This window comes from Dromaius novaehollandiae, chromosome 7, assembly GCF_036370855.1.
Source record: "Dromaius novaehollandiae isolate bDroNov1 chromosome 7, bDroNov1.hap1, whole genome shotgun sequence".
NCBI lineage: Eukaryota > Metazoa > Chordata > Aves > Casuariiformes > Dromaiidae > Dromaius > Dromaius novaehollandiae.
The window spans coordinates 6,867,370-6,893,642 of record NC_088104.1 but is presented as its reverse complement, the minus strand read 5'-3'; the positions used below and the strand labels follow the sequence as shown (position 1 = coordinate 6,893,642).

Genomic DNA, 26,273 nt, shown 5'->3' with positions numbered 1-26,273 from the left:
CCAGGTCCTGCTCACTGCTGGACTCTGTGGCGTGGGACCACTCAGTGTAGCTATTTTAGCTATTTGCCCTTCCAGGACATACTGGTATTTCATCAGTCTAGCATTAGTTAGTTCCAGGATGTTTGGGAGAGGAGGAGGAATGGGCACTAAAAGACACATCCTTTTGTTAATTCTTTATGAAGTTTCATGTTCGGTATCAGGACTTAAAGCCAAATTATCCGGATTAAATTACTGACCCTCCCTGTACGGAGATAATGGTTCTCAGAAGGGCCTCTGAAAGCCTTGGAAGGTTGCTTCATGGGACAGAGTTCAGACCTGCAGGGTTTTGACTGCCCTGCACGAGGACGACTGCTTTCCATGAATGCCACAGTCAGCTCGGGGTTTCCAGGGCCCTGCGGTCCACAGCTCTGACTTCAGGCTGTGGTAAGACAACCCAAAACCTTCTGAAGGAAGAGGAGCACTACATGGGTGGAGAAGTACATGAGAAGCTATGGACAGATTTGGACTCAAATCTACTTCAGTTGTTTTAATAATGATTACGGCCCTCTGACAGTATTTATGTGAAGAGGTTTTCTGACACTGAGGTAACGTGCATACTACACATGTGAGAGCAGGCTTAAAAGAGTTATTTGGGTGTAAGATCAGACACTCAGAAGTTAGTAAAAGAGAAAAGATAGCTTTAATATCATTGGTCTCTGCTAAAACCTTGGCAAGTATCCGCTGAACATGTTGAGAAGTTAATTTTCAATATTATGTTCCCCAAACTAAAAGTCCTTCTCTTTAAGGGACTAATATGATTACAATCTTCAAACTGTTACCACTAACATTAGGAGAAATGTATATTGTCACCCACCCATCCATCATTTGGAAAACCTGAGGATTGTTTTGGGAACATGCTTGGGGAAGAGTCATAATGCAGCAATATACAGATTCAAAGGTATATTCTTCAAAGTGTTGTGTGTTTATGGAACCCATGTTACAGAAAGTTTTTGCAATTCTCCAGATTACTTTTGTTCCCATCTTGTAAATACAGTGATGTTTTAGGTAAATTTGGTTAGGAAATGGATCTTCTTTACTTCTTGTGTTTTCATTTTGGGGAAAAAAAATCAAACCAAATCCAACCAAACAAAACTCAGATTTTTAAATTAGAAGGATCATTTCTTTGACAAACAAACTCTAAAAAAATTATGAATGGTTTTCCAGATTTTGATGGAATTTTTTCATTTGTCTGTAGGCAAAATTTTTTCAGCTATATTTGTTTAAGCATCTGCTTTTTTAATTCCAATTTTTCCATTTTAATAAGAAACAGATTGAGAAATATTTTGAATAAATGTTTGCAACCAGTTCAGGTCTTAAGGATGTGGAAAGCAGTGAATTGCTAAGTAGTTTTATTGTCTACCTGAAGGATTGAGAATTAGCATTTCCTCTGTAAGATCCTTATTTTCATGCAGAAGACAGATTAGAGGGTTCCATGAGCTGGGGGGGTTACCTCTGTGAACCGTGCTGCGTGTTAGGGTTTTGCCATGTAAAAGGTGGTGGATAGATTGCAAATAGAAAAAGTAAATCTATATTGTGCAGAGATTTTAGCAATTGAAGGTAATTACACTAGTTTTAATAAGAGCCTGTTGTGCCATTCTGCTGTTTTTTTTCCCCACCTTTCTCTGCTGTACAAACCTGTAAGAGCCAGTGAGTGCTCCTGGGGTGGAATATACGATGAGTGATTATTGTCTTTCGTCTCTGGAGACTGACAGCTGTTGATGAGAGGGCAGCATATAATCTCACTAGTATGGCAGAAAAAAGAAAAACAAATGCTAAATGTTCCCCAGGTCAGGTACACCCTTGGGAAGGAACGTCTAAGTTATGCCACTGGCTTTTCCTCAAGAGAAAAATGTACTAGTGGCTCAAAATGGCAATTTGTTCTGCTTTTTTGTTTAATAATTTCTCTTCTAGCTAGAAGCTGGCTAGAAAGCATTCTTCCTCTCTTGGGTAGTAATTATTAATGTGGTCTGTTGGTTTTCTTAAATAAAAAATAATATTTGCACTTAAAGCTTATGTCCGCAGAAAATATTTTACAAATAGTAGTCAAAAATACAAGTTGTCTGTTGCAGCTAGAAAATGTGCAGTGCAACACAGAGAGGGCTTTGGAAAGATGGCTTTAAGCCATTATATACACCATACATGGAGCATTTTAGCCATTTAAGTCCCTTTTGGCTAGGTGAATAAAATGGGTGAAGTGCTGTCTACATAGCGTACATTACATCTCAAAGTCTCCTTTACATGCAATAGCTGAGTTTTGTTGCAATAATGTGTTAAACAGACACAGACAGAAAGTGAAGTAGCTGTATGGTTATGAATGCAGACAGTATTTGAGTGGATGTAATATAGTTATTTACGGTGTGATAGAAAGAACAAGAGTGTTTCACTTTTTAAATAAAATATTGCCTTCAAATTTTGAGAAAAGTGCACAGGAATTTTGGAAACGGGCCTTTTGTATTTTGTTAGGAACACTGCTGAAGATGTGAATATTAGTTTTGTTGCAACACTAATGAACTCATGTCCAGCAACTAGAGCACTGTAAACAGTGAGTGAAATTTATACTTTCCTAATTGTTACCATGTGGCTCTGTTGCAGGTCCTAATGCCTAGCCTCAGAAGCATGAAGTCAGGCTTACTTCCACCGGGGACCAGACTAAATGCAACGCTGCTCTGACAGGGAGCATGTAACTAAAAAACGAAGCCTTCTAGAAGGTGAAGAGATCTGTCACTCAGGGGAGACTAAAGCAAAGTGTGGGAGAAGCTGAATAGAGGTATTTTTAGGCTAGTATCACCGGTGAGAGGAGTCAGCTAGGAGAAGTCACTATCTCTGCTGAGGCAACACTAGTGAGTCTCTTTGGAAAACTAGAGGAAATAATTTGATGTATTTTGAACTGTAATAAACAGACTTCCAAAAGAGAAAATTTCTGAAGCAAAGGCCATCCACTACAGTTTTCTCAACTGGAGAAAGGGGAAACAAAGGCAGTGATTGGACTCAAAGTTATTTTCTTCTAATCTGAGTAAAACAAAAATTTAAAATCTGGTCTAAGCAGCTCCCCTACCTGAATCACTGAATTCTATTTTGGACAATTATTACAAGATTGCTTTAATCACTTTTCAGTCACTGATGTTGGTTGTTCTCTCTGTGAATTAGAGAATTTTTCCAGATCTACAAAATTATCCTGTAAATTTTAGCCTATCATTAACAAAAAGCAAATGTTGGGCTATATTTCACTATTGTAAATCAGCACACTGAAACATGTTTATTCTGAAGCACATGGGTAATCCCGTCCTACTAGTAAATGCATTGGAAGTATCAGATGTGCAGCTGGGTTCCTGGAGGTTACTGAGATTCTGATGTGTCAGCCAAGCCATGGTGAATGACCACATATATATATGAGCTTTACCTGTCCTAAACACAAAGTAATATCCATTAGCTTAAGCGTCATAGAAAACAGTTTCCCCCACATTTGGGACAGGCTGTGAGAGCATACCTTGGCATTTCCGCTTAGCTGAAATGCTGTCACTTATTAAGCTGCAGGAACTCAGCTGTATGCCTGAGCCTTAAGTACCTTTTTGTAAGTTTAAGCATAAGCTTATGCACTTTGCTGAAGCAGGGCATAAATTGTTAAATTAATGCTAGCATTTATACATATGCTTAGTTTCAAGCACTGTGAATAGTCACATTGGACTTGGATTTATACATTGGGAGGCTGAAGTGTAAGAAGAAATAAATCTAGTGGGATGTCCACCTGTTTAAACATAAGGTGATTCATAAATATTTGTGGAATCAGGTCTGTAGAATGCACAAGACTGAAGTTCACATATGTCCTATACTATTTATGTCTCTGAAAATGTTACATGTTCATTTTGTCACTCTTTTTTTTAACTAATACAGTGTTTGAAACTCATTTTCAGATGTTATTCTCTGTTGATCAGGAAGAAAAAGAAGTATCTATACAGTGCTGACATGAATACTGACCACAAGGTGAGCAGGACCCTCTTTTTGTCAGAAGCTTGCTTGTTGGCATGCCAGTGATAGATAAGATGTAAAGAAAATCACTTCTGCAAACCAATTTGCTAAGGGGCTTGTAAAATCCATTTTTAAAAACTTACTGAGGTGAAAAAGCAAAGGACCAGCCAACCAGATATTTTGATCAGCTCTTCAAGGTCAAAAACTGATTACTAATTCATCAAATACCTTACTGGTAACACTGTTTGAAGAGCAAACAACTCTGTGCAGATGTTCTGCCTAATAACTGTAATACCATAGAAAGATGGGTAGGGTAGGAACAAACAGAATTTTTTACTTACTTTTGGCAACGCTACAATCATAAGAGCTGTGGTCTTCAAAGCACTCGCAGCCCAATTCTGTACATTGTCCATTGCCATTACAGAAAGCAGGACACCGGAGAATGGTGAGGATTTCTTCCTGGCTAGCAGATGGCTGGTTTCCTACATGAAACAGTTTACTTTTGTTTTCTAGCACTCTTCTTTCACATTCATTTTCCAAAAGTGCTATCAGTGCAGTCACCCAGGCCACATCATCCTTGAGTTGCAAATCTGAAAGACACATGTCAATTGCCTCATCCATTTGCTTGCCAAGGACAGCTTTACACGCTAAGCCAATGGTGGAATTTGCAAGAATCTGGTGGCAAATCTCCAGAGCTTTGGCAGAGGTTAGGCCATTAGGAGTAGGCCATGCCGGTGGAAGTTTTGTCCGAATCCCTTCAAAGTAGTCCTCTGGGAAAAAATACGCAAAGCTTTCTGAGTCTGTTTGGCTTGGGCTTTGCAAAGGATAAAACGATGAGTATTCGTAATAGTCTTCTTGCCTTTTTGCTCTCTGTAGTTCTTCTGCTGGTTTAGTAAAGTTAATGAAACTGTTGTATTTCCGGCTTTTCATGGAAATGTGTGTGAGTGGCTTTAATTGGTCCCCGGGGCTACGTGGCTTTTTGACTGATTTTGGCAGATACCTCTGATGAAAGGACTTGGCCAACAGTTTCCTATTTCTTAAAGTAGATTCTTTCTCTGGGTGAGAGACAAATTCTGATGTAACATCTAGATATGGGATTGCCGAAGTATAATCCACATTTTCATAGTGGCAACCAAAAGACTGAGGGAAAGAATTCTGAAAGGTGTTCAGTGTGTTTACCGAGTGCAGAGACTTAGTGTTCACCTTCTGACATCTGCAGTACTTTTTCCTGTGCTTCCCGTCAGAAGCTGCTGGAGCCTTGTCGAATAAACTCTTCCCTGGAGGTATTCTGATTTAAAAATAGAGATTAGAAAGAAGAAACTTTCAACAAATTGGTGTACATTGTTAAGTAAACTTTCTTTCCTTAAGTCTGGGGAATGTATAAATTCCCAGTCTAGCAAAGTACTTAATAAATTTAATCTCTGTTTTCTTTAGTCACTTCTGCACTGTCCTTCCTGAGTTGTGCTATACACTTTTTAGGACTGCACTGGGACCGTTTGGTAACAGATGCTTAAGTGCTTTGCTGGCCCTGTGCCTAACTGTGTGACTTCACTTCACAGAACTTTTTTAAGGTGCAGGTTACCCTTTGCATATTACGCATGAAATAAGGCCTTGAATTTGTCCCTGATGTGACTCAGATACAGCCTGGAGAATGACAAAAGAGATGCATTTGTTTCAAATACTTCACTATGAAAATCATCTTTACCTATTTACCCTTGCTCTAATTACAAAGGGTTTCCTCTAAGGTTTGAAGCACTGTATTTTTTTCTTTTCTTTTCTTTTCAAAATTTTTATGCATACTTCATTTCATTCTGGCCTTCTAATGGAGCTTTCTTTGATCTTTTCTTTTCACACGAAATTTTCTATTGATCATAGGATTAGGGTATCACATAAGGTAAGATGTTTTTTTCCCTTTTTATTTTAGTCCAGCTTTAATAATGGGCAAACTTCTGGAGAGTTTAGTTTGAGTGAACAACCATGATTAAAGTTTCTCTGGAAATCTTATGAGCATAAGATTTCTGACTGATCTTGTTTGTATGGCACAAGAAGAATCCTGGAGCTTTGCAGAAGAAGATATGCTTCTTGTCCCAGGAGTTGGCAGTGCTTTATTTCCATACAAATTTGAAATATCACCAAAAGTTCAGATTATTTTCACATTATTTTTGTCTTACAGCCAGAAAGTAGAGTGTTCAGGAAAAAGAAAACATTTTCAAACATTTTGAAGCCAGATACTAGATTCTGTTATAGGAGGTACAATTACCTTATTCCATTCTTCCAGTGTATATTGAAAATATATGATATTATTATTTTGATCATTGATACAATGCTAACTTAAAAAAAACATTGCAGTGACAGAGGCAAAATGAATCAATTTCTCTTTCTGAAATACAAGTTCAGACATTTATGAAACCATTTTTCACAATGTGCAGGCACAACAGAATACAGTATAATATGATAGGAAGGCTTTCATACTCACAGAAACGCACAGGCTATTATGCACTTAGCACTAGCTTTCCTACAATCCAGGACAATAAAACATATTTTGTTGACTGAGGGAGTACTGAAATGATCTCTTGCCCTTTGCAGAAAACGACAGTGCAACCACATGGCTGTCCTGCACGCACCATTTCTCTAGTTCTGAATGGTCACGTTACCTGTATATGCAGCTATCCAGAGTCACATCATAAACTAACTGTAAAGCTAAACAAAATAAAGCAGCGGAAGTAGGTCTTTTTTAAAGGGAGCATTATATAAACTCTGGTTAAATATTACATATTTAATAATTAAGTGAAGATTACATAAACTAGTGATTATCAGACTGAGTTGAATACAGTATAGTGAGTCAAAAAGAATAGTGTTGCTGTTGCTTTCCCAATGGATAACTGGAAAATGTAAGAATATTTTCTCTTACTTATTTAAAATGTCTTTTAGAATTCCATGTCGGGATGCTTTTTTAAGGACTGAGAGTTTCTGATGTCATTTTATTGTTTAAAAGTTGCATTGGAAAGCTAATGTTTAGAAGAGATCTGTGCCATTCTGAGGCCTGCAGCTGCTTGGGAGAGGTGGGAGCCAGGGAAGGAACTGATCTGCCAGATGGCGAACACGCAGCCTAGCTTCAGGTGCTGGAGAGTCCTGAAGACTAACATGCCTTAAATGTTATTTAAAATGAAATTAAAAACAGTAGCAGAAAAAATCACCCTCCAGATTTTATTTTCTGTTGTGCCATTTCTCCATTGGTGGATTAGAGACTGATCCGATCTCCTCTGGAGATAGCTTTACCCTTTTCATTGACTTCAGCTGATTTTTGAATCAGGCGTGGGTTCTGAAGAGTCCTTGAGAATCCTTGCTTGGGGATTCAGCAAAGCTAAATTTGTTACCCTTCTGCCCTTCTCACTTAACAGAAGATTCCTCTACCTTTCCTGAAGTATTCCCATCATACTTGCCAAGTGCTAGAAAATTCCTCCGTTTTATAAGTAAATTACCTTCCCACATATTCTGTCTTGGCTCCTGATCTTTTGGCCACCTTGCTTTGAACAGCTTCTCCCAAGAGTCTCAAGGTAGCTCCTCACTGTGCACGTCGGAAGTTGGTTGTCCTTGCGCTGAACTAATTCACCCCTTCCCTTCCCATAAGCAATATCTAGCTGGTCCTCACGGTATTAAGTGCATTAAGATTTGTTAAAAATGGCTGCTGACTTCTAAATTGTACTATTTCTAACTACACGTCAAAACTGACATTAGATAGCCATCATTTAAGCCCTTTGGACATTACTAGAATATGGTAGATACATTTATTTATTTTCTGAAATGTAATAGGTCTAAAATTTTTTTGTTACTGAAGGATTGAGCTAAGTAAACTGTTCCTGTATGCAGAATAAGTGTTATATTAAGGTATAGATTGACCCATCTGACTAAGGTTTGAGTTTGTTTCACTTGTGACAAATTTTCATGCAGTTGTTCTTCCCGCACCGAACAGGGAGAATATCAGGACCTAAGTTGATCTTACAATAATTGTGCAAGTAAACATAACCAGTCATGATCATCCTGTTTTTCATTATTTGCAAATCATACTTCAGATGCAAACCTACACAGCCAAATAATCCCATTTTGGTTTTGGGATCACCTTGCCAATATCTTTGGAGTTCAGCATCAGGAATTAAAATGTGGGATACGGATAGGGATAGGGATATGTTACAGAGTCAGATTCCTGGCTTTGGTTCCAGACCATCTGTTTCAGAAAGTGAGAGTTTTTAAAGCCTGCTGTCATTAGTAGAGTAGATATTAAGTTTTAGCATGGTACATATATTACCACACTTTGTCAAAATGTAACATTTAATCTATATCCACATATTGTAATTAGTGTTCAGGAATAAAAGAACAAGGGAAATACCAAACCCTTAATTAATCCCCATTGTCAGTTATCTACATTTTCCAGTGTGGGTGAGAACTACGTTTTTTTAACAGCTGAGTGGGATCTTAACACAGCTGTTAACGTGACATCACTTGTGAATATAAAACTTGTCTCTGAGTAACTACTTGTGTGTATTATGCTGACTGAAAAATCAGCTATCGTGCTGTTTGGGACGATAGTGGGCCTCCAGGCTTGCCTCGGTAGATTAGGCAGATCTCTCTGTCGGGTCAATAAAGGGCTCTGTAGTGAAATAAATGTATCAACACCCCTTAAACTAATGTTACAGTACATCTTCCAGGTCTGGAATCCTCCAGCTTTGTACCTCCACTCTTCTATGAAGTCTTCCTCAGGCATGTTGCTCTGCTGCAGGAGCAAAGGCCGCCTGCCGGCACGGTGGAAGTCATTACGGCCGTTCCCATCAAAGATGCCACACAAACCTTGGGTGCTGTTAAAGTCGCTGCTCGGCGTCCTCACTGTCAAACTCATTCCCCACTCGCTTACATCAGCGCGAACAAATGCTCCTGAAGGGAACATGATCTGAAGAAGCAGGAAAATCCAGTGAATTGAAAACATTACCAAGCTTTTTATGTAATAAAAAATGTCCATTTCCATAAACAAAAGCATCAAAAGTAGCATGCCGGCTATACCGGCGGTAATTTAAGATCACTTAGATACACTATAAATATTTATTCATGCTATTATTTAGTTTGCTTTCAGATTGTCTGGTGCTAATATCTGATAGCATTATATAAATATAAATCCATGCAAGTGCTTCCTTTTTAAATTAATAATTACGTTCACTGAAGTTTTCCTACTGGTAAGTTAGCAGCTAATTTTTGAAGCAGCTTCCATGACAGTAAGACCACCCTTGTGTCTTTACCTAGGAAAGTGTTTCTTTTAGATAAACTGCCAAGTCTGAAAAACAGCTTTCTTCCCTCTGAAAAATCGTTTCATTTTCCAAGGCCGGATTACCCAGAAAATGATTGTGTTTTAAAGTGGATAAAGCAATTTTCTCATTAAAGAACTTGTGGTAGGCTTATGCTGACCTTTAAAAGAAAAAAAAATCTTGAGGGTAAGACAAAGTAGAGCTGTGTGGATAATGGATTTTTCAGATTGGTGGCCCAACCAAAAAAAAAAAAAAAAAAAAAAAAGAATAAATCTCTTCAACTGAAATGTGTTGTTTGTTTCCTATATTTTTCCAGGTAAAATGATTCTGAAACTGATCTGTACCAGGCGTGAGGGCAAGAGAGCTCCATCTTGACAGCTAAGCCTAGTGTTTTGTTTGATCCAAAATTAGATGTTTCTAGTAATCTAAAAGCATACATTAAATAATTGGAAACATTTCATTTAAATAATTCCAAAATAGTTGTTTTCCTTTTTTAAGTCATCACTGCCCAAACTATTGAGAATAACTTAGTCAACTAGAGTCCATTGCTTTTTTTTCTTTCTTTTCTTTCAGTCCCTTTTAATTATAAGGTTCTCCCCAAATCTACTCATATCTATAAGGATGTGACTAACATACATTTTTATTTCCTTGCTGGTATCTAGAGTTTAAATTTTGGCTGCAGTAAATAATAATCTTAGGCATTTTAGCTTCCTAAGACTTTTTGTGGTGCTACCTGTATGTGATCTCCTGCTCCGACTGAGCTAAGCAGTAAAGTTCCACTGATTTCAATGGGAGCTGGGGATACCATGTTTTGAACTCAGGCTCACTTTGGTTTGATATGGGCATTTAAAGTGTCTTTTTCTCAGAATATCAACCTTGGCCAATAATGGCAGTCACCACACAGTTGGCTTATGCTTTGTGCCATATGTCTTTCTTTCTTTAAGACCCAGAATTTTCTCATCAAAGTCAGCAGTAGGAGTCTTCCGGACTACGATGGTACAGGATGAGAGCCTGTGAAACACCAAAGTTTGGAATAGCCTGAGGTGCTGCAAACCGTGGAAGAGATGAGCAAGCAGATGGCATGACTATGCCTGCTCCATGTCAAAGTCTTCCCTAATGGCTCATGTAAAAGCAGTCCTCCGAATATGTCAAAAGGCCTTGGCCATATGTCCACCTTAGCTGTATGTCTGGCTTTCCCAGGTAAGTTAAAAAAAATGATTCCCAAGCAGAAAACTAGAATGGCTCAATCAGTTAATTTTTTCTAAGTTGTTTTAAAGGTGGAACAGAAGAACTGCTGTTGACACAGAGCTGGGTGGGTTTCCTCTTCGGGATAAACTTATGCCCTCTAATTACAGTCTTTACCACAAGGAGGAACATTTGCTACAATGCTGTGTGCAAAAGTCCTTGCAGTTAGGACTGCATAAGCTGTTTCAGTCTTCTGTGCTGTTTGGATTAGTACTCGCAGGTGTGGATTTATTTCAGGAATTTAGAGGGCTGTAACACTTTGTTTTCCTGATGCCCCTGTTAAGATGTGCAATCTGCCACTGAGGACCTAACAACTGTCCAGCTTTTCTGTAACCCACCTGGATTTAACCACTGCTGATGGGGACTTTGAAGAAGCTTTATTGAGAACTCAGCTTACAGAGGTATAAAGTGACTGGCTGCTGGAAGCTGCCAGCTTGCACAGAATGGAAAGTAACTTAATGCCATTCAAAGCAGCCACCTTGAATGCTACAGGAGCTGTGGGGACCCGGCTCCTGCATAGTGTGGCTGGGGACACAGAACCAGGCTGAGGTGTGGGGCAGAAAGGCTGGGAGGTTGGAGGAGTGGGAGTGCAACACAAATTGGGGTGCTCTGTTCCCAGCTGTGTGACCATATATGTTGCTATGCAGTTCCTACAGATTCCCACTTGTATGAGGGCAGGATTCATATTCAGGTCCCAGAGGTGCTTTTTTAAATAGGAAGGAAATCAGTGAGACTTACATGAGGTATAAATGAGGATGGGGGGTTCCTTGCTAAGATTATTGTGGTAATAAAACTGTAATTATGTTGCATTCAGTTGCAAAATGAAATGACAGCTTGCTTCCTGCTTTTTCTCTATTCTATAATTAACAGACTTTCAATTACTAGCTTATCAAGATCTATTCCAAGGGAGATCACAAAGACAGCCAAAACACAGGAACTTCCTCACATCATTCTGGCTCTACTGTGGACCTACTTTCACTCTAAATATTTCCTGGCAATAAACCTTGATGATACAACTTTAGGATAAAATTATCTTCTTGGCTGTAATTTGCGGCTCTTCTGCTCACCAAAGCCCCCTAGTGCAACCTGCTCTTATTCTTCCAGTGATTTCAACCAGTTGACTGGATTAAAATTGCACAGTCTGGATAAATGATATTCATCATTTTGCATTTACATTGGATAAATGATATGCACACACTTTGCATACATGCAAAGTATATTATGGCCTTATCTTTTTTAGGCAGATACTTCCAATTATACCAAATGTTGCACATTTGCAGCCCATTTTCCTGGCTTTTGGGGGCTATCTAGATCTGGCTCTTGTTGCCTTACTGTTACGTTCTACCATTCCATTATTCTGCTCTATTTACCTGTGATCTTTCCTTGAATATTTATATCAGAAGCACTGCAAAAAAACTTGCTTGAAGTGAAGTGGTTGGGCAGTGCCTAGCGTAAATTAACTGTGAGAAGATTGCTGTACTGCGAATGGTAAGTAACAATATTGGCACTGAGATATGTTTCCAAGAAATTTCTAGAGATATCTGTAGATATGTCTCCAAGAACTATCCAGAGATACTTGTTTTGTTTTGTTTTACTGTTTGTTAAACTAACACTTTAACTAGCTCCTTCCCTTGGTCTCATTTTCCAGTACCTTTTGCTACAGGCGCTCTGACGGCTTCAGATACTGTTGTAGCAACTTCCGTAATCATTCAGAGATATTAAACTCACATTTTTAAGAACAACAACAACAAAAGTACTCAAATATCCACGTACTGTTATTTTTCTCCCTCCATAGGACTTTAGGATTTTGACATGTGGCGATGCGTCAGGGCTTTTGATGGCTAGCTGTGGTTTGGTTTCCCGAAAATGACCGTTGCACATATCCAGCACAACAATGTCATTCCCCTCTCGTGCAGCTACGCCGCAGTTGCAGGCTGTGGCAGAGCGCTGGCTTCCACAGTCCCACTGCCGAACATGCACTTCAAACACCCGCGACAGGCTCTGGCACAAAAGGAAGGTGCCGATTTTATAATTATCGTAACGCCTAAACAACAACAAACAAAAACAGGATTTAGAGACCCGGAGCTCCCACCTGTAATGGCTGTTTGTTTGTACTCGTACAACAGCACTCTTTAATTAGGCCAGTGTGGTGGCTGGCCTGGAAGGGGAGAGAAAAATCCACACATGGGGAAGCATTCAGCACCATAAGCAAGCTAATACTACTGGAGTTATTAGCTGGAAGTGCATAAGAATTCATGTGAAAAGCTGGTAGCTGTCTAAGAGCTGCTGCTATGGCAACGAGCATGGATAAAAGGGATAAACATTTGATAAAAGCAAGTGGGAAAAAGTCCCTGCCTCCAGGCCTTAATAAATATGTTTTGGTTCTAACTGGATGCTTTACAGCATGATATTCTTCAAAGCAAAATCAGTGCTCAAATAACATCTTCTGTGACTAATCACTAACTTTTACAAGACTGACTGGCTAGGTGAATATTTCATATGAAAAATTGGGATTCTACTGAAAACCTGTTAAAATGACATCCCCCCCCCCCCCCCCCCGCCCCGGAACAGCTTCACTATGAGCAGAAGTTTCACTATAAATGGATTGGCAATCAGCACATTGCAGTGTGTTCAACAATTTGGAGCTTTCATTCTTCTCAGTACAAAAAGTCCTTGCTTCATCTGAGTTTGTGAGGAGAGGAACTCCACAGATGTTTCCCTCTGCACTAGCTAGGCAAAATTTCTCCGTCCTGCAGCAAGGTTCAGTAGGGAGTCCAGCATAAAGGCCTATGGGAGGATCCTCCTGTTTTGTTCTCTGTTTTCGCACTCAATAATCTTGCTTTACTGTTCCTCTGTATTTCCTTCCAACATGATGTATACAACTAAAGAAAATAGTAGCTATATACTATATAGATATTGCAGGAGATCTCTCCACATAAGCCAATAGCTGCCATCTTTAAAAGCAGTGGATTCTTCTGCTTTCTTTTAAGGCACAAAATTTAATTTTAAACAAGATTTTTAGGAAATTAAATAAAATGGAAAATAAACTATAAACTTATAATAATAAGCCTTATCATTTTCTATAATAAAAAAGAAAATGTGAAAAGCAATATGCAAAACATAAAATCAACCAGTAAACTAAATAAAAAGATTTTTTAAAGCAATGATGTCATACAAACATCACTGTTTTTTCAGTCAATATTTTCTAGTAAGAGGAACAAATCATTTGTTGTTTTGTCTTTGGTTCAACACCCAAGATTTTTTAGCGTGCATATATCAGGATTTTACTACTCTTCACAATAAAAGCCATAGAAAAGCATGTAGCTTAAAATACAGTAAGAATTTAAACTCCAACTGCTTTTCTCTGCAAGAGAACACATTGGACTTTATACTTCATATTGAAAAACTTAGTGAAGTTGGCCATAAAAAGATTTTGAATCGTTCTGTCTCATCTTATTTTCTAATCAGATGCATAAACCCTAAATACACGGCTCAGATGCTGTTGCAAATACTGATTAGAACTAAGGAAAGCATTAAAAATATCTGATCTCTTTTCACATCAAATGCTAGCTCCATTTGGACGTCTTCACAGGAGAAAATGAGGAGCCAGGAAATTTAACGAGAATCACCTTCCAGTTTCCTTCAATAGCCCTTTCAACAAGAGGAATTTAGAAGGAAAGGTTTTTAGAAAGGTTGTTGAAAAAATATGCAGCAAAATGGCTATATCTAGACTAATCAGGTGTATCTAGTAAATAAGATAGTATTAGCTTATACATATAAATATCATTCCAGTAATGGGAGCTATTTACTGCTTAATAAGCGTAGACAATGGACCCAATCCAGCTCTCTTGGAAGTCACTTAGGGTCCTTCAATTAAGTCATAACATGGGTTCCATAGCACAAAACAAATCTGCAATGTGTCTAAATTGAAGCTTTCAGCTGGCTTTGAATTACTTGAATGGATAATTGAATGTAATCAGGTAAACTTTTGTGATGTTTATACAACTATAATTGTGATAATCATTCATTGGACAACATTTAAGAAATCAAACTGAAGACTTGCAGGTCTGAAAGCATGAAGTAGAGTTAGTGGAGCTCTTGTACAAGGGGACTCAGCATATTCTTTGTGAACCAGGCACAATTGCTTGTGTCTAAATGGCACTCCATTGTTCACCTTGCAGTCCTGCTTCCCTAATAATCTATAGCAATGGATGTGTTGACATAAAGTGGTCCCCTCCCTCCCTACGTATGTATTTGGGTTCTTTTTCCAAGGTGTGCATCAAGTTCTTGTTCCTTGTGCTCTTCATCCAAGAATTGTATAATGCTCCTAAGTCTTTGGTTAAGATAATGAGATGTTATCGTAGGAATCTTTTTTCTTGGCTCATGATAAGAGATGGGTAGAAGGGAAAATAAATATATATAATATATGTAAACACTAGTAGTAGTGTTAGATTAACTAATGCAATACACTCATCTCTGAACTGTTCACCAGGCTGCACTGAAATCTCCTCCACCTTTTTATCGATTCAATTATTACTGTGACTGCTCCTAAACTTTTTCCATTACAGTTTTGCCACCAAATCATTTGATTTGTTGATGTGTCCCCCAGGGCTTCTGCTTCTCTCATTAGTGAGAACTATTTTATGCTATTTGTTACCCTAGGAAGTGTTGGACTATGCTGCAGGATGTCCTCAGGTTTCTGAGTGCTCATCACTAACGAGTGGCTGTGTTCTCAGAGCAAAGCTGTTGGGTTGTGTTCAGAAGTCGCTGGAAGGCTAGGGACATATAAACTTCTACTGACTGTCAAAAAAATAGGAAGTCTAGAACAGCACCTCTGGAAGGGCTGCCTTCTCATGTCCAATATTTAGTCGTGGACTACTATGATGAATTCTATTAAAACCAAGCACAAGAACAAAGTTGTGCAAGCTGAATTATTTTGGAATCACACAGGGAGTGGTGGCAGTGTCTCTATGAGAATGCTGATGCATTTGTGTAAATGTTTGAGAAATCTCACAATTCTTTTTTTTCCCGGTAAAATGCAATATAGCATTAATCATATATAACCCACCAGTCAAGAAATATTTCCCTTTTTACATTTTGCCATAAAAGGATTTTCTCCATATTGAAAGCTAATATTTCATATTTAAGAATCTACAATTTATGATGTGAAAGGCTTTTATATTTATAACATGCCATAACTAATAATGAAGGCCATGCTTTTGCTTTACAAGGCTTTCACATTCATTTAGTTTAGAAGGTACTTTGCTATAAAAGGAAGTGCTATTTCTGGATTTTAGCTAGTATAATTAATGCTATGCACTAATATACACAAATTGAGTGTGCTTGCATTTTAAAATATGGCACTTTCTTCTTTGATTTGCAGTCTATTTGATCAAAAGAATAAAATGATAAAATAAATATTCTGTAAGAATATATTAGCGAAAGGCATACAGAAGGAGAGCATTATCATTAGAACCGTGAGTTAGGTATTTTGGTTATATTATGAATAACTAACTACCCCAGAAGTAATGCAAGCTCAGTAAATCAAATTAAAAAACAAGTTTTTGCAAAAGTTACAAAATGAAGTATTATTGTGAAATCTCACAAAATAACTTATACATTAGAAATGACCATTTCAGTAGGAAAATTTTGCTATCAAAAAGTCCAAGTCTTACAGTGTTTTGATTTTCATGCCATTTTCACTTTTCCAGCTTACAAATTTGCTAAAAAAAAATTAGAATCAATGTTTTTAAATTAAACTATGTTTTAATGAGCCTTGTTTTTCTTTTAAATTTTGGAAACCAAAAACTTGCAGTTTTCTATTTTTGTGTTTGCTTTCATCCTTGCTTTTCTCCATCGTGTACTTTTCCTTCTCTTCTCCATTGCTAATGGGAAAGTCAGAAAAAGTAAGAAAATCTGGGAAAGGCAGGAGTATGTTTATGTGCATGCACATTTGTGTAGAAAAGGTTTCTACTATTGTGCTCCTACCTACACTCCTGCAGTTTTGCTATTGGAAATGCTCCCCACACTCAGACCTTCTCTTGCTTTTAGCCTGTGTCTACCGAGCAGTTCGAGCCAGCATAACTCCTGATACTCAAGAGCTGATGTTCCACTTATCCTTTCCGCCTATTGCTTCATGGTCCCTAGGAAAAGTTGCTTTTAGTTTATTCTCTTTTCTTGCTCCACTGTTTACAACCTACAGAGACCCCTAGGTCTCTTTCTGGTGCCTTCTTATTATTGAAGGACATTTATGTAGCTTCTTACTTGAGCTCACAAGCTTTTTTGTGCAATTGTTCTGTATTCACAATAATGCACATCTCATTTCAAACACAATTTTCCACCACATACCCTTTTGCCACCAAAAGGGAATGCTTCCGTTCCACAGCTCTGTCTCAGCATTTGCCTGTAGGTTTGTATGAAGACAGAAGCAGGAATTGCATTCACTGCTCCTTAAATACAGAACTTTAAATTCATTTGTCAATATGTTATCATTTTTTAGATTAATGCATGCAATAAGCAGACAGAGTCTGATGTCTAATAGGGCAGCATAATCATTACAATAATTGAAAGAGAAATTATTTACAGTAATAAATGGGAAACTAAGTAGGAGTAATGGGACTGTGAAATGATGGTAAGAAACTTGGCTGAGTATCAAGAAGTGATATGTCTTAGTGAAATAACCTGATTATCGAGATGGCAGAAGCCCCATCGCTTGGCTGATTTAAAGCTAGACTGGACAAAACAGTAATGAATGTCCATAGGGAAGAAACCTGTTGTTATTGAGGGCCTAAGGTATTCCTGGGATTTTTCCATTTCAAGGTTTTATGGTTCTGAGGTAGAGTGCCACAGATGGATGGTCTTTTCCAATCTCCCTGTACTCAAATGGAATTGTAAACTTGCCTAGAAGCATTTCTACATATTATCAGTAAAGGGTTCCAAAATGAGTTATTCAAATAAAATTGCTATAACATTTTAAACCCTTTTTCCCATAGAAGCTATGTTATAATGTACTATATGGCTGAGAGAGTACCCCCATTCTAAGGGGCAATTTTCAGTAATTCATAACTTTCTCAACACAACAATCTGGTAGGTCACTGTCCATTCTTAGCCGCAAATCAGAAGGGAATATTTTGGAATGTAAATCTATAGAAAGTTTTTAAATAATAGTCTAATCTAATTTAATATCCCAGAGTTGAAGTAATTGCAGATACAAGTGGCATGTGGATGTCTGTGCACCACTAGGAGCTTTCCTTGCAATTCTGTCTGAATGACTGTACTGCCAAGCTCTTGCCCATGATAGTCTCTTTTTATGAGATTTAAAAGACCCTTGGAAGTAAACTGTTTTCTGCAACCAGGGAAAAGTGATTGTCTGCTCACTGCACTAATTCCTGGCAGCCCTGAGTCTTTTCCCCAGCTTGTTCACATCAAGCAACCAAACTTGCATGAAACAAATACCTGACCACATTATAGATGGTATGTGGCAAAGGTAGAGGGAAACGGGAAGGCCCTAGATAGGCAGGGGCTAATCTCCTAGCTGAGACTACCCAGTTCAGGTGACACCTTTGCTTAAGGTGGAAATGTAACCTTGAACAGAGCTACTCCCTTTCCTACTCTCCTTTCATGCAAAGATTTCCCTAACTTTGACGTCATTACAGAGTTTGTGTTCCGACAAATGCATGCTGCTAGCTCCAGAGCATGCTGGGTTGAAATTGGGACATTAGGATGTTGAAATTAGAATATCATGCCTGCTGAGCCCTTCTGGATGCTATATTCATAAAATCATTATCTGTACCGTTATGAGGTTAACAGTGGAATGGCAAATCTGGAATGTAATCTGAAATAATAGTAACTGCGGTTCAAACATGCCAGATGTAAACTTTGAAAACTTCTGATTATGCAAAGCATCTAGGGTAAATATATTCATGAATGATTAGGCAAGTTAATTGAAGAAAAAATCTGTACAGTACAGGCTGTAAAACACAAAGGTACCATCTTTGGCTCACTAGGTCTTTCAGCAACATATCACTGGATAATATTGGAGGATATTTGCCAGTCACCATTTCTAAAGTTCTTCTATCTGGGCCAATACAGCCATTTTTATGTTTCTTTGGTTATAATTATAACTGTCAGCTCCATGCAGAGATACAGAGGTAGTTGTTCATATACAAATGCAACAACATTCTTGGGCAAAGTGACTTTGTATGACGCTTTACTACGCTGCTGTGGGGACACAGTGGCTCGCTTGCATTGAACTGGGATGTCTCTGACACAGCGCTAGATCACATGCTGTAGACACCCTTTCAGAAGCACTAATGACAGTTTTGTTTGAAGAACATATTAGAATCTGACCTTTGTTTTGTAAAAATTACTTGGTATCAGAACCATTTCAGCTTCAGCATTAATACATTCATAGTCCTTTTGTTAACAGGAATATAACCAGCTGCAAGGAGACCAGGTTTGTTATTGAGGCTCTGCATTAATCACTATAAGCAAACCAGCACAACGCTCTTTTGCTTTTCTAATGTACAACCAAATACATGCTACATCCAGAAACCAAAGACTGCAGTAATTGAGCCAAATTATTTCAAAGTAGAATACTCACCATCCATCAAATGTGATAATGTGTGGATCAGTGAAAGAGTAGCAGTTCCCTGTTGGGAGGTCTTGAACTGTGACCTAGTTAAAATGAAATGTGTAATGAATACAGTCTACGCAGCGGGTTTTCTTCATTACTGTTCCTCACAAAACATTAGGGGCAGGATTCGTGTGTCAAGTATAAACTGAAATCTGACTCCTAAAGCATAAAAACGAATTGGTACAAAATAGGCTTTCCTTTCAAACATTTAATCACATGCAATACGAGGAGTTCAGAGTGCGCCTGTTCCACCTGATGTAATGCACTGCCTTTATCTGGTAAAAAGAAATGCTTTTCTATTAAACCTTTTTGGTTAAGAAGCAGATCATTCCTTGAAATTATCAAGAGAGTAGAGTGCTCATTAAATTGCACTAATTTCAAGGTCTGAAGTATGGTATAAGAAGGTATGCTGTAATTAAGTAGCATTACCATTTCTTAGTAGTCACGGACTGTCCACTAGTTTGACCTCAAATTTCCTGATACCGCATTTGAATGACTGATTAATATATTTGATGTGCAGATTATTGATCAGGTACCGATGATGAGGCCCCCACTCAGGCTGCTGGAGCTGTCTGCTGTCAGCATATGAATGAAAGGAAGGGATCTACTGCGATCAGCAGAGATCTTCGGCTGCTTCAGCTTTCAGCTACCTCAATGTAAGGTGGATCACAGACAAGGTCTAAGAGCTCTGGCTACCTGCAGAGAGCAGAAATACTGCCACCGAAAGCTAGAGGTAGGACAGTTCACACTGAAGTTGCAATCATGCTTTCTCTGGCACAGTTAGGCCTCCATTGCCACATCCTCTCAAGGTGGTGCTTTTTGTGATTGCATATTGCTATCCAGTTCTTAGAAATGCAAGACTGGGTTATTTGCATAGGACCTGTAGTGATTTTCAATATGAGGAGCTCCCCAGTCACACTGGTGGGAATGATGAAGTATTATGTTATTGACATATCCAGCCTGCCAGGGATTTTTTGGTCAGGGCTGCTTGCTTGCTGTTTGTCCATGAGAAATCCAGAGGTGCAATTCAGTTAGTTCCGCTGTGATCTGTGGAGCAGGGAAGAGGAATGGCCACTATATCCTTGTGCAGTCTTTCAGTGACAAAGCCGAATTTAGCTTTTTAGCAGCGGTGAAATTAAATAAATGAGTAAGAGTGAAAAGGTAGAACTACACTCACTGATAAAGTTCCTCATCTGAGGCAATACATCATATTTCAAAATGCCCTTTAACCGCCCCACAGTGACATTTCTTATACACCTACCAGTATCTGGTATCCCCAACTAGCAGAGTGATTGTCTTGAGGAATGAAAAACAGAACATCCCTTTGAACGGCATTTTGATACGAGGTCAATTGCATCATTTGTATCTACTGAGTGATGTAAAGCAGTATCACAGAATTTTCACATTTTCTCCGCTTTCTAAGTTTCTCCACCTTTCTAGGTAAAACATATGAACAAACACATACGCAAGTCCCTTTCTGCCCTGCTCTTATCTTACATGATACCAGCAGAGGATGCAACTGTACATGAAGTCTTAGGTTGCTGAAGAAATCCATTTTTTCAGGCATCTGAGTATGTCAGAATGTTCTGCAAGCCATTTCCATTCAGTTTTCAGTTAAGTTGAAAACAGTTAAACAAGTCTGAACAGCTAAGGACTCTGTGGATTTTAGTATATGAGTTTTTCCTTGATATGTTGCAGGAACTGTTTTACATTAATGCCTCTGATTATCTGCAAAGCAGCAAATGGGGAGGGACAGATAATGTCTATTTGTGTCTATAGATCAAATTTTAACTAGGTTTAGATGCAATTTATTATTAAAATTGATTAACTTCATTTCACATTTGCTATATTTTCACATTTTAATGGAAGCATTCGTAACTTCAAGAAAAAAATATGGATATGTGAGTGCACTGCATTAAATTAGCTGCTATTGCTTATTTAAGAAAAATCTTTAGAAGTTTAAAAGAAACCTATGTGGGAGAGGAAAGGAGATAGTTACATGCTAGTAATTTTAAGTTTAAAGACAAAAAATCTTTTACTTCAGCTTGATCTCATTCTTTCGTGAGTAAATCCACTAAAATGATGCTAGTGATTCTGCCGTAAAGGTATTATAAGTGAAATTATAATATGAGTTATTCTGTGAGACTACAATACCATCCACATTATACATTTCATTGGAAGCATGTTTTCTGTGAGTTATAATATACCAGCTTGGATGTGCCACTGCTCTGGAAATTTTAGCTGAATCAAATCAGATATGTATTCTGGGTTATTCTCTCAGGCCATGGGATTATGGCACACTGCTATGAAACCTCTCAGCTGAGAGTCTGAAAGACCTTCACAAATGATGGGCCAGTTGCTGCTTGCCACACTCCTTTGGGCAGGCTTTCTGCGGTGCAGGTGTGGTTTGGCTCACTGATTGATTCTCATTATTTTTATTTTGGATATTTTATACACAGATATAGGAAGAGAAAGAGCGGGTAAGGGTGTCATCAGACATCTCACGCTGATTACTGGCAGGGTCACAAACTGAACACAGCAGTACTGATTCTCAGTTCTCCTTTCTAATTACTAAGGCAGTCACCTTTTTTGCATGAAGTTTTTTTGCAGGACCAGCTTTCCTTTCACCATGACTAATTTTATCAAGTCCACGTGGTTTCTGTGCTTTTTTGGAAATTTTCCTCCAAACTGGTGGCTTTTCCTTCATCTCTTCCTTGAAAAGGAGTGTTAATTCCCTAAACCGGGTTCTCCCCTCTGCCTGCCTTCCCACAGCACACACAGGCAAGCTGGGTTAAGTCTGTAATGCAGCTGTTTGCCCTGCTGACTTGGTGACTGATAATCAAACATGAGTCTGTTAAAACTAAAAGCTTTGCATGTTAATTTTCTTGGCATAGAAAGTCACTGGTTTGGTTTACTCTGCTAACAGCAGTCCCCAAATGTTAGTGTTTATGTGGTTAAGATTTATTGTCCTGTTTTCTCTGATACTAAAACTCCCATTTAAATTTAACATGTTTTCCAAATTATTTTAGGAACCAACCTTTACATCCTTTGGTGTGTAAGCCCTCCAGAGCAGTTCGCTCCATTTGGCTGGCTTCGCTCTGATGTGAGCGACGCGGTTCCCATCCTGCGCAAAGTCTGTCACAGCTGTCACCGTCAGCGCGGCTGCTGCGCAGCTGCTTTCCGTGCAGGGCATCTGCAGCAGATCCACCTGGCATGCTGAAAGGGCTATGTTTGGGGGCCCCAGGAACCGACTATCTAAAATGAACATGAACACTGAGTTTGACAAGAGATATCCCAACAGTTGCCTGCCCCCTGTTTGCCATCCAGCACAAGTGTTTTACATTCCAAGACACACATGCATGGAAACCAGATGGGTTTTGCATGAAGACAGTTGTGACTGACTTAATCTGGCATCCCTTTGCACATTTTACTGTTTTTTCTTTCCCGCAATAGACATTTTGCTAAAACTCACTGGTGCTGTTCTGTCCACAGGTACTAATATTTCTGGAATGACAGTCTTATCTTTATGGGTCCACGCTCAGGAAATGAAGATGAGTATTTCTCATGACAAAGAATGAGATGAATCTATGTTTCAGGAAAACATTTTTCTTTCACTGGCTTTATTATAAAATGGTATCTGCTGGGACTTGCTTAATTTAAAATAAAGGGAATTTTTTTATCTGGAAAGAGAGGGTTCTTAAATCAGTTTTTAGTGACTTTCAGGTCCAGACAGGGAAGCAAATGCAACAGATCAGTAGACCCTTATCTTTTACAGATTTTTGGATTTAGCTAGGTCATTTTGCTTTAGTTTCCATCTGTAAAATGATGGTAGTATCATTTCTATCTTTCGTAGAGGAGCTGTGAGGATAAATTCACTAAAGGACTGTGGAAAAATAATGTACGATGGTGTTGCTAGCCATATAAGCATCTGTGATGGGTGGGAAAGTGATGGGTGCTGACAAAGTCAATGTGGCAATGGTAACTCAAACTTATTTATGCAGCTCTGCCTCTGCACATCATATCATTCCTAAAGGGACTTCTTCTAGCAGCAGGACTAGCAGTGTCCATTTCTCTTCAGTCCTGACCCTTCATGCTGAGGTCACAGGTAAAATACTAATTCCCCCCCTTTTTTTTTTTTTACACGGATGTGTTTTTTATGAAAATGGAATCATAACAGCATTTGGTTCTGAGCCAGTCGGCCTGTGTTTTAGATAATGTCTGTCTTCTCCTCAAGAAGTCATCCAACCCTTCATGAATTCTTTAGTGAGTATAAAATGGAATTTTGGGCCTACAGCTGATTTCAAGACTACCAGTGTTTGCGCTAAATGCTTAATTTTCTGTCCCAGACCAATATTTATCAGATAATAATGAACAGCATTCTGGAAATGGTGTTAATGGAATTAATTGGATACAAAAATAAGTGATTTTTGTATCATTTTTCAGATTTCTAGATTTGTTTAATAATTTATAGGAGATGGTATTCAAGTGTTCTAAGATTGTATTTCTAATATGATTAAGTAATCAACATTTTATTCCTCATGGAAAAGACTCATAAAACGTAATTGAAATTAACCCTGTAGAGTTCTATAGAAACTGAATTAAAACCTACAAACATTAATAGCACATTATCTCTCAGGCCAAATCCTTAAAGGCTGCCTTACTTCATGTAGAAAACTCTTCGTTCATTTTCAAGGTTCTTGATTCAATTAAATTGGAGGTTTCCATAAGGAATGGCTATTGCCATTGCAGCCCCATGGGCTGTACTCACAACCCAGAACAAAAGTTTAAAATCAAACAGAATCATCTTGTCAAAACAGCAATGATAAACTTAACAAAAGCAGAACTCCAGTGGCTCTGGTGTGTCTAGGCATTCATTACGATATTGTCTGAACTTAGAGAGATATTTCTATGCTTGTAATTAGCTTTCTTATCACTTATTCCCTACATAATTAACACAACAGTGGTGTTGCATGGATTCAGTCAGACAAGGAGCTTGTCAGTTAATTTCTTCAGTATAAGTGAATCTCAGCTAAAACTGTTTTTATTTTCAATTTATAGCACTGTGGCCAGCATTACGTTTTTCAGAAGCCCACAGCGTTCTTTCGAATAAACAAAGAAACCCTGCAGACAATAAAGGCACAAAGTAAACATGTGGTTATGCAAACACACAGCAGTAGCTACTCAATCTTAGCTACATATAAATATCTCAATTGATTATAAACAGCCCAGTGTCATACAAGGAAATGGCCTCAAGGTGGAACAATCAAGGACTAGAGTTGGTTATTAGCTTAAGCTACATAAATGAGATGATTAAAACTGACAGAAAGTTGCCACTTCAGTGACAGGTTCCCTCAAAGATTAGTTAATTGGTCAAGTTGTGTCTCTGTCTTGACACCTCTTGGCACCAAAATGTCAGGCCCATTGAAGCCTTGGAAATAAATCTGCTCCTGCAAATTTTACCTCACTTCTTTCCTTCAGTAAAAAGCAAAAGTGCGTTGTGGGCCTGGAGGAGACCCCTGGCAAGAAGTCAACCTTAGGTTCTCATTTATCAGTCTCAGCCTCCCCAGGCTTGTGAGCTCCTAGTCCCTGAGTTTACTGTCAGCGAGGTTTTCAAAGGCTTAAGAATGTATCTACGTAGCTAAGAGGAGTTAAAAATTGCCCTTGTAGATTCTGTGACAAGCTTTCATTTGAGCCCCATAAAGGGTAGGTGTTTAAGTTGCCTAGAGGTTTTGAGGACATCCCACCACACACCAGCCTGCGTTCTTTGGTACCTAAATATCTAAGTGCATCTGTTCCCATGACCTCAGCGAATGTTTGCCTGATAGACTGACGGAGACTGTAAGCCAAGAGGAATATATAAAACAGAGAACCGCTGAGCCAGGAAGAAATTCAAAGTACTCCATGTCCGAGAGCCAACACAGCTGCTGGAACCATAAGGTGCCGTTCAGTTTAAGATCACTGTGTTATGATATCATTCGAATGACTTTTTTCTTCTGTTTGTGCACTTGGCTGATGGTGGGGAGAGAAAGAAGAGGGACTGAGAACTCACGTAAGTGCTTGATTAAAAAAAAGGCAGAGACTGAGAAGTGAGAGTGGGGTGGAGGATTGAGCCACTGCAGAGACTTACTGGTCCTTGCCTTTTTAGAGGAAGTTCAATTTAATGTATGCATCAGTGGCAGATTTAAAGGGGAAGAGGCAAAGATTTAGATTCCTTTACTAAAGACAATTTTAGCAGTGCTTCAGTTGCATTGCTTAAAAACAGGGGCTAATCTCATTGCTGTGGAAGGAGTCTAAAGGACAATTCACACCTTCAAGGATATATTAAGGGAAAAATATCAGAAACTGTCTGATTTTTGCCAAAATTTTTTGAACTGGCTTTTTGGGGGTAGAAAAACTGTGGGCCTAATCCTAGCTCTAATCAATCTTCTCATTGAGTCCCCTGTAGAAGCAGAATAAATCCCATGCTATAAAAAGGTTCAGGTGTTTTCTTTAGTGAAAATGGTAAATAAAAATCCAAATGATTCCCTTGTTTAGGCGTGATATTCCACCAGATTAATCTGGGGAAAGTATTTATCAATTAAAAGGGCAAGATAATTTTCTAAGAGACATTGTCAATATTTTCAATTAAAAATACATTTAGGAAAAGAATATATTACAAGAAGAATGATTTTTTTAATCTAAATTAAGGTAGACAAAAACTGCAAGCCAACAAAAGAAAGAAAAAAAGGCTTCAGTATACATTTACTGAATAATAAATTTGTAGGTGAACTCCTTATTGATAATTAGTGGAATTATTCTAGCTAAGACCATGTTTATTACAAAGCTTAAAATGGAATGCTATACTCCCATAACTTAAAATATGTTCTTCTACTCATATTTATTTCACCCATAAATCTCAGTGGACTATTGTTCAAGCTATTGCTAATTAGGTGGGTTTTGGTGTCAAAAACCTGAGTGATCATCTATTTTATTCTGTAAGCAAATATAAGGCCTCAGTAGTTGAGTTTATGGGTTCTGCCCTTTGTTAAAATTAATTGTAACATAGGTACTGGGAAAAGTAATCATACTGATTTGATGCTGATATGTGAAACTCT

At 38.3% G+C, this 26,273-nt stretch overlaps 1 protein-coding gene across 2 annotated transcripts in view; it reads right to left on the bottom strand.

The window, feature by feature from the left end:
- Positions 1-26,273, bottom strand: part of LOC112997447 (von Willebrand factor D and EGF domain-containing protein-like) — a 186,053-nt gene that overhangs the window by 97,887 nt on the left and 61,893 nt on the right. For both annotated transcript variants that reach the window (XM_026123472.2, XM_064514606.1), the window contains exons 7-11: positions 22,217-22,434; positions 19,147-19,220; positions 12,318-12,588; positions 8,736-8,950; positions 4,347-5,293 (exon numbers count right to left, since the gene is read on the bottom strand). In XM_026123472.2, coding sequence (XP_025979257.2) covers positions 4,347-5,293; positions 8,736-8,950; positions 12,318-12,588; positions 19,147-19,220; positions 22,217-22,434 — 1,725 coding nt within the window. The remainder of the gene's footprint in view (positions 1-4,346; positions 5,294-8,735; positions 8,951-12,317; positions 12,589-19,146; positions 19,221-22,216; positions 22,435-26,273) is intronic.